General features: G+C 46.7%; 1 protein-coding gene across 1 annotated transcript; it reads right to left on the reverse strand.

Annotated features, from left to right (window-relative positions):
- Positions 1-449: 449 nt before the first annotated feature.
- On the reverse strand, positions 450-10,242 carry LOC149429042 (cornifelin homolog). Its single transcript, XM_089666798.1, has 3 exons — positions 10,072-10,242; positions 7,257-7,435; positions 450-6,034 (listed from the first exon to the last, which is right to left on the reverse strand). Exons 1-3 carry the CDS (start codon positions 10,202-10,204, stop codon positions 5,807-5,809), a joined length of 540 nt encoding a protein of 179 aa, XP_089522924.1. The 5' UTR covers positions 10,205-10,242; the 3' UTR covers positions 450-5,806.
- Between the last annotated feature and the right edge of the window lie 1,850 nt (positions 10,243-12,092).

Consider the following 12,092-nt stretch of genomic DNA (forward strand, 5'->3'; position numbering starts at 1 on the left):
AAATATCTTTCTGGTCTCAGGGAACCCCTGCTAAAAACGACTATATCTACAACTCATGACACATTGGTGTCATGAGTTGTAGATATAGTTTTGAGGAGCCCTTGAAATTACTTTTCGGTCTCAGGGGACCCCTGCTATAGACGACTATATCTACAACTCATGACACATTGCTGTGATGGTCAGTGGGAAGAATGCTCCTCTCACTTGTGGTTGTTGGGAAGATAGCAAAAAAGATCAATGGTGTCAGCGGGAACTTATCTGAGAGGCAGAAATTGCTCATTGCTCAAGCAACCTCTGAAGAAACCCTAATGTTCGGTGGAACCCTGGTTGAGAAACCCTGCTCTAGGACTTTCATGGTGTTTTCTATGAAAGCTTTCTTCGGTACTAATGCTGGTTTACGCCTTGTGTCCCGTGTTTGGAGAAAAAAAAAGACAAGTAGTCACATGACGCACAAAGGAAATGTCACCAATTTATTGTGAAATGTGCGGCTGAGGCAACAATTGTGACTGTACAGGCAGAGATAATATATACAGAATAGTGCGCATGAGCAGATAGAGGCGGAGTCTGCCGATAGTGTTGGACCACAACATACCACCAACATATCATCTACATCACAGAATACTCTCAGCATATAGCAATAAAGCCAACAACACAACGGTGCTATAAAACATGTTACTGGAAAGCCTGGGAACCCTCTAGAGTCGATCTGGGAACTTCAGATAATCAGCGGGATCAGGTCACTGATCCACTGGGAGGTCCCTCTGGCTCAGCCACCGATTGATGGTCTGCAACAGCAATGAGCCAGCTCTTCAGAGGAGGGGAAAGCCAGAGGAGGTGTGGCTGGTGTACGTTCCACCTCCAGCTCTTCCCTCCTCCAAGGAAAGGGTGTGTGAAGCCAGGGAAGGGCTACAATACACAGCTTGAGTCCTCGTGTGAAGGCAAAGGGCCCTGTGTATGTTGGGGCAAATCAGAGGCGGACTGAACTCTGGTTATTGTTATCTGTATTGTATAGCCACCGCTGCCATTTTGTTCTCAGTGTATCATAGGCGATTCCTGGTGGTTACCCGTGTGCTGCAACGGCAATGACTGCACAATTTGTCTCATTTTCCACATATTGCCCCTTTATTGCCATGACTACCTGTTTCTTTCCTGAGCATTGCCATGACTGTCTGTTTCCCACATATTCCCGTAAATGCCCATTTGTTGCCCACAGTTTGTCCAAATTTTTCACGTTGCCCATTCTTTGCCATGACTAACTGTTTGTTTCCTGAGAATTGCCATGACTGTCTGTTTCCCCACATATTCCCATGAATGCACATTGGTTGCCCACAGTTTGTCTCAATTTTACATATGTTGCTCCTGTATTATCATGACCACCTGTTTATTTCCGAGATATTACAATGATTGCCTGTTTGTTGCCCACAATTTGTCCCCGTTTTCTATATGTTGTTTATTACCATGACTGCCTGTTTGTTGCTCGTGTGTAGTGAGCACATGTAACCTCGTTTGCTCGTGTATCACCACCATTTACCATAGTGGTGCCATCTGTGCCAGTGTGGGACCAAGTCAGCTCTGTTTGTTTTGAGGACCGTATTATTGTAATTTAACCTCAGAGGCATGTCACTATAAAACCACACCTCTTCAAATGCCAATATTTTGGCCACACCCCCTTTTTTGCAGTGCTATCTTCCTATGGAATTTCGTGCACATGGTATGTTCATGGACCAAAAGCAAACCTACAGCATTCAGATTTGTACATGGAACTATGAAAAGACACGGCAAGCTTTATCAAGATTATATAGCACTGTGGCCATAGAACATATAAGGATCGAGTGCTGCCATGATTCAAGGGTGGCGAGGGGGGAGGGTATGTCTCCTTTCTTGAAGTTTCAATGGTTTGCTCACTTGTTACTCACTGGCAGGAGGCAATAACTTCTTGTTTGAAAAAATTAAGGTAACCCACATCTCAGGGAATAGGCCAAAGGTGCCACAAGAAACAAACCTTCAAAAAGTAAGAGACACATTTCACATTTTTTTGATGTTTTAGCACAGTGCCTTGAAAGTCCCTTAATACCTTCTTGCTTGGTACTGGAGCAGAAGACTGGTCAGCTACGGGAGTTTCTGGCGTAGTTGTACTAAATCCAAAGACACTGGATCAATTTTATGGCACCTCATTTGAAGTCATGACATATCAGGGGAAGGTGAGGAGATGGGTGCAGGTTGGTGACTAGGAGATGGGTCACCACTACCACCAGGCTTGTGATGGAGCTGACAACTGCGACGACATGTTCTCAGACAATTTTGTGATCTCACACCACCTAATATTGTCATTACGTCATGCAAAATTTTGCATTTGTCCTCAGAATCGAAGTGTGTCTCTGCCCCTGAGAACCCTGTTTTTCTATCAGCAACAATGTTGCCCTTTAAGAAGTGGATGGAGCACTGGAAGACACAAGGTTCTGTGCAAATTTGTATCCACCCCATCTTGGTGTGCATCTTATCTCTTCCTTCCTGATGTATTTCCCAAAACCTTTCTAGTTTCTTCCAACCCTGTACAAGAGCTGAGCTCATCAAACGTTTCACATCCACTTATTGACTCTTGTATCATTTTTTAATTCTAAGAATTTTGCCTTTCAACCTAGAATCCAGTTTTGTCTCCAGGGCTAGAAGACATTTTTCCGTGCATGGTATGACTCTTCCCTTCATGTTATCTGATAGATTCTCCTCAGATCTTATTGGTGGTTGCTCCTGTGCTGTTAAATGTTAGGAGCAAGCCATGGCTTCTCATTCCTGAACCAGATATGAAGTCCAACCATATCATTCTTCTACTTGTTCCACCATCTTGGAGACAATGTCCAGATTTATACACAATTTTGTTATTGTGTGCTACCTGATGGCAACATGAGCTTGCCTTCCTATAGGCTCCATGACTTGGATAATTCATGCCAGGCCTACATTACCATTTCAAGAAGCAGCTTGAATCAGGACTTCGGAGAAGTAAACTGGAGGCCCATGGACACTGAGATGAGTACAGTTTTCACCTGAATTCTACTTCGCTCACACAAACTGTCATTATTACTACTATTATGACTACTACTGTTTAACTAACACCAACTATAACTATTTCAAGTAACTGATCTTCCTAGTTTCAAACAATTAAAGTATATCTCCAGTCAAGCCTTTTTATTTTATTTTTTTAATTTTGGTTGAAGCGTGGAAGGGTTATAACCTCTGTCAGGCTTTGATTTCTTGAGGTATCTATCCTGCACCTTCATCTTTTACGTTTCTTTTGAAGGGTGAACAGCCAATGGAGACACTGTCTAAATTCCAAAATAAAAATATCCACCAAACCAACTGTCACGGTTTACCCTGGAGTTTCCTGCTTGTGAAATTCTTACTTCCTTGCTGCAGTGCTTCTGCTCGACCTGTGATTCCATTCACATGTGCTGCTGGCTTCTGTGTTCACCCATGGGTGTTGCCTGCTCTACTGTGGATTTATATCCCTCTTCCTTCTATCCTGGCCCACTTCCTAGTCTGCTTCTCTATATACTGGCATGCTGAGTGCAGCTTGTGCTGCCTGAGCAACTTCCCAGTTTATCTGAGCTCCTGTTTTGCCTTGTATTATTTGTATTCTGTGTCTGAATTCCTGTGTACAGACCAGGGGCGGACTGACCATTTGGAAACTCGGGCACTGCCCGAAGGCATAGGGTCAGTAGGGGGCCCATGAGATGCCCCTGGTACCTTTTTCATAGGCTTTTTTGAGTTTAGGCAAGGAAACAGGGGCCCCATTGTTCCCTATTGCCCGGGGGCCCCATGAGTTGTCAGTCCGCCCCTGGTCAGACCTTGGCTTTATCTACAGTTTTTGCCCACCCTGACCATGGTTTATTTCCTGGATCCTCTTCTGTGTCCTGCCATCTGTACTTTGCATAAGTGAGTGGTCTCCGCATTGTCAGCTGGGTAAACTTGGGGGCCGGGACCTGATTCCAGCTTGCAGAAAGTCTATCCCCACCCTCAGGGGTTCTGGTGAAGAAGGCTGGGGCATGGACTATGTGGCCTGGGGAACCCAGAGTTGGCTTTCCACAAGGGCTCACTACCACATTAACCTGATAGCAATGATGGCAGATCTCAAACTCTTAATAATATTTTAGTAGCAAACCATAGATACAGTGCAGTAAAATACACAGATGTTTCAGATATGATGGTCTGTATTATCAAGGTGACAGACTGTCAGGGCTAGGGAATCTAAATGTGTCACCGTGGGATAGGAGATCATCGTGTTTCTGAAATGTCTAAGTTTTGCTACTAAGATCTTAGTAAAAGTTTGGGCTTTCCCATCATTGGTGTGCTGAATATTTTTGTTTGAGGTTTATATTGCCATCTGTGTATTCTAATTGAGGAAATTAAACCTTTCTATTTGTCTAGGTCAGTGATCTCCAAACTGTGGCCTGAGGGCCAGATGCAGCCCTTTGCTAGCCTTTATCTAGCCCTTGAGGCACTATTTCTTCCACTGATTTGAGGCAATATTTCTAACACTGACCCAGCAGTGGGGCATAACTCCCCAACTGACACCAACAATGGGGCACTATTCCTCCCACTGAGACCAATGGTGGGTCACTATTCCATCCATTGAAACCAATGGTGTGGCCCATTGATAGCAGTGATGGGGTACTATTCCTCCCACTGATACCAATGATGGGGCACTATTCCTCCCACTGATACCAATGATGGGGCACTATTCCTCCCACTGATACCAATGATGGGGCACTATTCCTCCCACTGACACCAATGATGGGCCACTATTCCTCCCACTGACACCAATGATGGGCACTATTCCTACTACTAAAGCTTTATTCCTCTCTGTAATACCAATGGTGGGGCAGTATTCCTCCCACTAATGCCAGTGATGGGCTACTAATGCCAACAATGGGGTACTATTCCTCCTCCTGTTGACCATAGGTGCTATGAAACTGACACCACACCCAAGGCATTGTTTACTCCCTCTGATGCCAGGCCTGGGTCATTTTCTACCCCCACTTGCCACAATCTGGCCTTGCTAAAGTCTGAAGAACAGTAAACTGGTCTTTTGTTTGGAAAGTTTGAAGACCCCTGGTCTATGTGACCGTTATTATCAATACAGTATGTGAGAGACAGTCTTCCATTGGGGACACTTGGCGGTTGACCTTGACATTGTTGAGATTTTCTCATATTTACTGTTGTATCTCAGTCAGGGGACAACAAATAGAAATGCACATAGAAGGAGCTTTAACTGTACCCTACAGCTACCTGAAGTTAGTCACCTTGAATTGGACTTGGCTTCCTCAATTGATGAAACCACTTGGAAAGGTTGTGAAACGTATTGACCATCACAGAAACAGATAAGTTGAATGAGACCAACTACTATTAGCTAGACTGCAGGGGTGTAAAACTGGCGGCCCTCCAGCTGTTGCGAAACTACAAGTCCCATCATGCCTCTAACTTTGGGAGTCATGCTTGTAACTGTCAGTCTTGCAATGCCTCATAGGACTTGTAGTTTGGCAACAGCTGGAGGGCCGCCAGGTTGACACCTGTGAGCTAGAGCATGATCTGGATATACGAAAACCTTAATGGAAATACCCTACTCTACTAAAAAAAAATTAAAAAAAGTTTTGGCTACAAATACACTTCAGTAAAAGTTGAGTTAAGTTATTCTGCACCCAGACAGCCCACTAAATCTCGCCATGTTGTTTATGATTAGATGTGCACTCATATTTTACAGACACTTATGGTAACCTCTTAAAGTGACATGTGGTGGGTTGTGTGCAGTTTTCTAGTATGTGGGTTGTGGGTATGGCTGGTAGGGTTGTGGGTAGGGCTGAGGTTGTGGGTAGGGCTGAGGTTGTGGGTAAGGCTGAGGGTTCATAGCCACGCTCACGGAGGTTGTCTGAGCTGTCACAAAGTTGACGGGCTTTTTGCGCTTCTTGATCTCACGAGCCATTTGACACCAGGTACAACTGAAGCACCAGTAGAGCATGCAGCAGTCAGAACAGATGGAGCCCTGTCCAGAAGGAGAGAAGAAGGTCAGCGGACAAAGTAAAGACAATGTAAAAAGAGTTAAACCATAAAGAACCCAAGGTGCCTCCATCAGGGAGTAAACAACCCATATGTTTTCAGTTACATTTTCAAATCCATTTGATACAAAATTGACATCCAAACCAATAGAGCCAGGAGATGCTCTTATTCATCAAGGCAATTTACAGAAAGAATATGAGATGACAAAGGAACCCATTAATTTTACAGTCCTGGCAGCTCCATGGCAGTCCCAGTCAGTCAATAGACCAGACCTACCATGGGATGGGATGTATCCGTTTTAAGATTTGTGTCCCATCTTTTTGCAGCCTCAGAAGACCCTCATCTGACCACCTTGTGTTCAGAGAGAGGCCCCCAGGCATAGTTTTTTTTTTTTAAAGGGGTATTAAACATTATAACCCAACACTTCAATGAGGTCTCATCCTTCTACAAGCAATTTGGCTGTTGAGCCACCCACTATCTGGGCAGACCCTGATGGAGAGCTGAGGGAGTAGTTGCCCAGCAGGTCCATCTTGCTGGTGATTGACAGAGCACAGCAGTGGGTGAATCCAAAGCTGCTATTCTGTCTAACAAAGGCTTCTGGATCCACATACTGTCAATCAAAAATAAAACAGACTAAGTGTGACTGAGATGTGTTCCCCATCAGGCTTTGCCCACCCAGTGACACCCAGGGACCACCGTATTTGGACAATGACATCACTACTAGACTCAGTCCCTTGGTTTACATTTAGCATTCTACCAGGAAATCTCCTGAATGGGGCCCTGGGTGGTCACATTCATGACAGCTTCCTAGAATAGACATATCCTACTCTAATCACTGGAGCACCAGCTCAAAACTGGTCTAAATTACCCCCAGAAATCTGTGAACAGATGGAAATTCTTTAAGAATCTGTGATTGCCATAGCAACAGGTTCCTAAAATGGTGGTAGTTAGAACTACCTGAATTTTTCGCCATTGCCTGTAATGACGCAAAATTTTTCCTGAATCAGGTGCGGGTAGTTCTAAAAGGAAACTATCAACAGAAATGTGTTGATAATACTTTACTGAATTCCCCTGGATGAGTCCCAGTCTCCTTCATATGCATGTTCCTAATGCTCCACCATGAGAAGTTTCTGCTACTTTAAAAAATGGTTACTCTATGAAGTTCTGAGACCCATAGCACCCTCAGCCTCCACCAAATATAAACTTACAGGGATTTTGTATCTCTCTCTCACAGCCGCTCTCATGGCCATAGAAATGGGAGGACAGACCATGCTGCTCCCAACATAGGCACAACATCCTGGATCCAGCAGAGGGAGGCACAGACATTCTCCAAAGTTACTGACCGTACTGCACTGGAAGCATGGGAAGCACCAGAAGGCACAGCAACCTGCATGGGAAAGAAGGAGGGATTGAAGAAAAATGCCTGCATAGCGATCACCATCAACTTGTTAGCCCTGGTCCCTGAATGCTTCTTGTAGCTACTTGGCTTCCCCTGGTTTTTGTATTCTGGTTGTTGAAGCTTGTCCATTGGCTCTTGTTAGACCAGACCTTGCCTGTTCACAGACTAAGCCTGACAATTCTGGACGTAGAAAATATGATTCTTCACCAAAACTTCAGTTCCTGTCCAGTCTTCAGATCATTGACCCCCCCAGTCAATGATTAACCTGACAGATCCTTCCACTCCAGTCCCTCCCTATTCTGGTCAGATGGTTCACCCTTCTAGACTTTTAGTTTTTTCAGTTCCCTTCCCTTCAATCCCTACCTAGTCTGACCAGATTTTTCCCTCCAGTCTCTGCTTAGTATGACTCATTCCCTTCCTCTCCAGTTTCTGGTTAGCATGATCAGATCCCTGATCGATGAATAGTCTAACCAATCCCAGTCCTTCACTAGTCTGATCAGATACTTCAACCTTCCAGTCTCTCTCTAATCGCACTAGATCCTTCCCCTCCAGTCCCATCATAGTCTGATCAAAACCTTTCCTTCTCTGACTACTTTGACCAAGTGCTTGTCCTGTCCAGCCTCTGTGTGGTGTGACCAAATGCTTGACCTGCCCAGCCCCTGCATATTATCAAATGCTTGACCTGTCCAGCCCCTGTCTGGTGTGACTAGATGCTTGACCTGTCCAGTCCCTGCATATTATCAGATGTTTGGCCTGTCCAGCCCCTGTCTGGTGCAACCAGATGGTTGACTTGTCCAGCCCCTGCCTGGTGTGACCAGATGCTTGACCTGTCCAGCCCCTGCCTGGTGTGACCAGATGCTTGACCTGTCTAGCCCCTGCCTAATGTGACCAGATGTTTGTACCCGTCCAGCCCCTGCATATTATCAGATGCTTGACCTGTCCAGCTCCTGCCTAATGTGACCAGATGTTTGTACCCGTCCAGCCCCTGCATATTATCAGATGCTTGACCTGTCCAGCCCCTGTCTGGTGCAACCAGATGTTTGAGTTGTACAGCCCCTGCCTGGTGTGACCAGATGCTTGACCTGTCCAGCCCTTGCCTGGTGTGACCAGATTTTTGAACTGTCCAACCCCTGCATATTATCAGATGCTTGACCTGTCCAGCCCCTGCATATTATCAGATGCTAGACCTGTCCAGAACCTGTCTGGTGTGACCAGATGCTTGACCTGTCCAACCCTTGCCTAATGTGACCAGATACTTGACCTGACCTGCCTGCCTGGTAGGACCAAATGCTTGACCTGTCCAGCCCCTATCTGGTGTGACAAAATGCTTGACCTGTCCAACCTGTGACTAGTGTGACCAGATGTATGACCTCTCCAGCCCCTGCTTAGTGTGACCAGATGTTTGACCTGTCCAGCCCCTGCATATTATCAGATGCTTGACCTGTCCAACCCTTGCTTAATGTAACCAGATTCTTGACCTGTCCAGCCCCTGCCTGGTAGGACCAGATGCATGACCTGTCCAGCCCCTGCCTGGTAGGACCAGATGCATGACCTGTCCAGCCCCTGCCTTGTGTGACCAGATGCTTGGACTGTCCAACCCCTAACTAGTGTGACCAGATGTTTGACCTGTCCAGCCTCTAACTAGTGTGACCAGATGCTTGACCTGTCCAGCCCCTAACTATTGTGACCAGATGCTTGACCTGTCCAGCCCCTAACTAGTGTGACCAGATGCTTGACCTGTCCAGCCCCTAACTAGTGTGACCAGATGTTTGACCTGTCCAGCCCCTAACTAGTGTGACCAGATGCTTGACCTGTCCAGCCCCTAACTAGTGTGACCAGATGTTTGACCTGTCCAGCCCCTGCTTAGTGTGACCAGATGTTTGACCTGTCCAGCCCCTGCATATTATCAGATGCTTGACCTGTCCAACCCTTGCTTAATGTAACCAGATGCTTGACCTGTCCAGCCCCTGCCTGGTAGGACCAGATGTATGACCTGTCCAGTCCATGCCTGGTAGGAACAGATGCCTGACCTGTCCAGCCCCTGCCTGGTGTGACACAATGTCAGTGGGATCGCCGTACTTCCTGCAGCAGACCTCCTCTGTAAATCTAAAGTGGTCCCCTGTAAAAGCCTTTAAAAGCTCCGCCTACAAATTGTAAAATTTACGTAGTTTGTCGCTGTTGCATGGGGCGTGGCCAATTTTAAAGCGTGACAAGTTTGGTATCTATTTACTCGGTATAACATCATCATTTATATATATTTTTTTTAAATCGGGCGATATATTGTATTTTTTTGCACTAAAATTTAAAAAATGTAAATTTGCTTTTGAAAAACCGCTGCGCAAATACCGTGTGACATAAAATAAAATGCAAAAACCAGCAATTTTTTTTCCAGGGCCTCTGATTTAAAAAAAAAATGTTTGGGGGATCCAAGACATTTTTTTTAGCAAAAAATACAGATTTTATCATGTAAACAAAATGTGCCAGAAATGTCCTGGAGATGAACTGGATATGGAAAATGCTGCTCCACTATATGCTATACATAGGGGGATACACTAGGGGGCGTTGCTGGTCACCCCACAAAGGACCCCTGCAGTCCTCTTCTTGGGTCTGATGATGTCACTTACACACTCCCATGTCTTCGCAGCAGTCGCAGATCCCTGAACCCCAGGCTTCTGGCTGGATGCTGGTCATGGTCACCGACTGGGAGACGGCCACCGGCTGCGCCCCAATGGGCTGGATGGCCACGTTGGTCATCATCTTCTGGCCGGTGACAACAGAATCTGAAAAGAGACAACATGTGTCAGCAACTCCGCAACTCCCCGCAAATCCTCATGCATGGAAGTTCCCCTTCTTCCTCTACAAAGTTACAATGTACAATCTGATCACTGGGGGAGGGGAGACTGAGGAAATGCCTCCTCCTCCTCCTTCTACAAAGTTACAATGTACAGTCCGATCACTGGGGGAGGGGAGACTGAGAAAATGCCTCCTCCTCCTTCTACAAAGTTACAATGTACAGTACGATCACTGGGGGAGGGGAGACTGAGGAAATGCCTCCTCCTCCTTCTACAAAGTTACAATGTAAAGTCTGATCACTGGGGGAAGGGAGATGGCGGCTTCTCAGACCATAGTGAGGGATCCCTGAAGAAGGCTGAGTTTATTGGGTGAAACATGTAGGAGTGTATGTCACCACGTTGCCAACATAGCTGACGTCATCACGGAGGCAACGGTGTCAGCCAGCACATCTTACACTGCGGTCTGAGGACCCACCATCACTTATAGCCACTGAGGGCCCCACATCAATAGTCTTCCCTGTGATCCTCCACCATCATCGCTCACCATCACCGTTCACCGTCACCGCACACCGTCACCGCTCACCGTCACCGCACACCGTCACCGCTCACCATCACCGCACACCATCACCGCTCACCATCACCGCACACCATCACCGCTCACCATCGCCGCACACCATCGGCGCTCACCATCGCCGCTCACCACCGCCGCACACCACCGCCGCTCACCACCGCTGCACACCACCGCCGCACACCATCGCCGCTCACCACCGCCGCACACCATCACCGCTCACCATCTACCCTCTGCCACTGAGGGCCCCACATCAATACTCTTCCCTGTGATCCTCCACCATCATCGCTCACCATCACCGCACACCATCACCGCTCACCATCACCGCACACCATCTACCCTCACCATCGCCGCTCACCATCGCCGCCCATCACCACCACACACCATCTCCGCTCACCATCACCGCTCACCATCACCGCACACCATCACCGCACACCATCATCGCTCACCAACACCGGGAGGAGCAGCTGGACCTTAGTGATGGCTCTATTGCTATTGTGGATATTCACCAGACTGTACTATGCCAATGAACTTTCACACATCCTTAGTCTATGGTCCTTCATTCACTCATGTGAATATCCACATTTGGATCTAGAAGAATGGACATAGCGCCCGCACCTTCAGATAGCTGGGGCAGTACTCACGTGAATATCCACATTTGGATCTAGAACTATGGACATAGCGCCCATACCTTCGGATAGCTGGGGCAGTACTCACGTGAATATCCACATTCGGATCTAGAACTATGGACATAGCGCCCATACTTTCGGATAGCTGGGGCAGTACTCACGTGAATATCCACATTCGGATCTAGAACTATGGACATAGCACCCATACCTTCAGATAGCTGGGGCAGTACTCACGTGAATATCCACATTCGGATCTAGAACTATGGACATAGCGCCCATACTTTCGGATAGCTGGGGCAGTACTCACGTGAATATCCACATTTGGATCTAGAAGAATGGACATAGCCCCCACACCTTCAGATAGCTGGGGCAGTACTCACGTGAATATCCACATTTGGATCTAGAAGAATGGACATAGCGCCCATACTTTCGGATAACTGGGGCAATACTCATGTGAGTATCCACATTTGGATCTAGAACTATGGACATAGCGCCCGCACCTTCAGATAGCTGGGGCAATACTCACGTGAATATCCACATTTGGATCTAGAACTATGGACATAGCGCCCATACCTTCGGATAGCTGGGGCAGTACTCACGTGAATATCCACATTTGGATCTAGAAGAATGGACATAGCGCCCATACTTTCGGATAA

This window comes from Staurois parvus, unplaced genomic scaffold (assembly GCF_062004578.1).
Source record: "Staurois parvus isolate SC_StPar_1 unplaced genomic scaffold, SC_StPar_1.0 ptg002849l, whole genome shotgun sequence".
NCBI classification, from domain to species: domain Eukaryota; kingdom Metazoa; phylum Chordata; class Amphibia; order Anura; family Ranidae; genus Staurois; species Staurois parvus.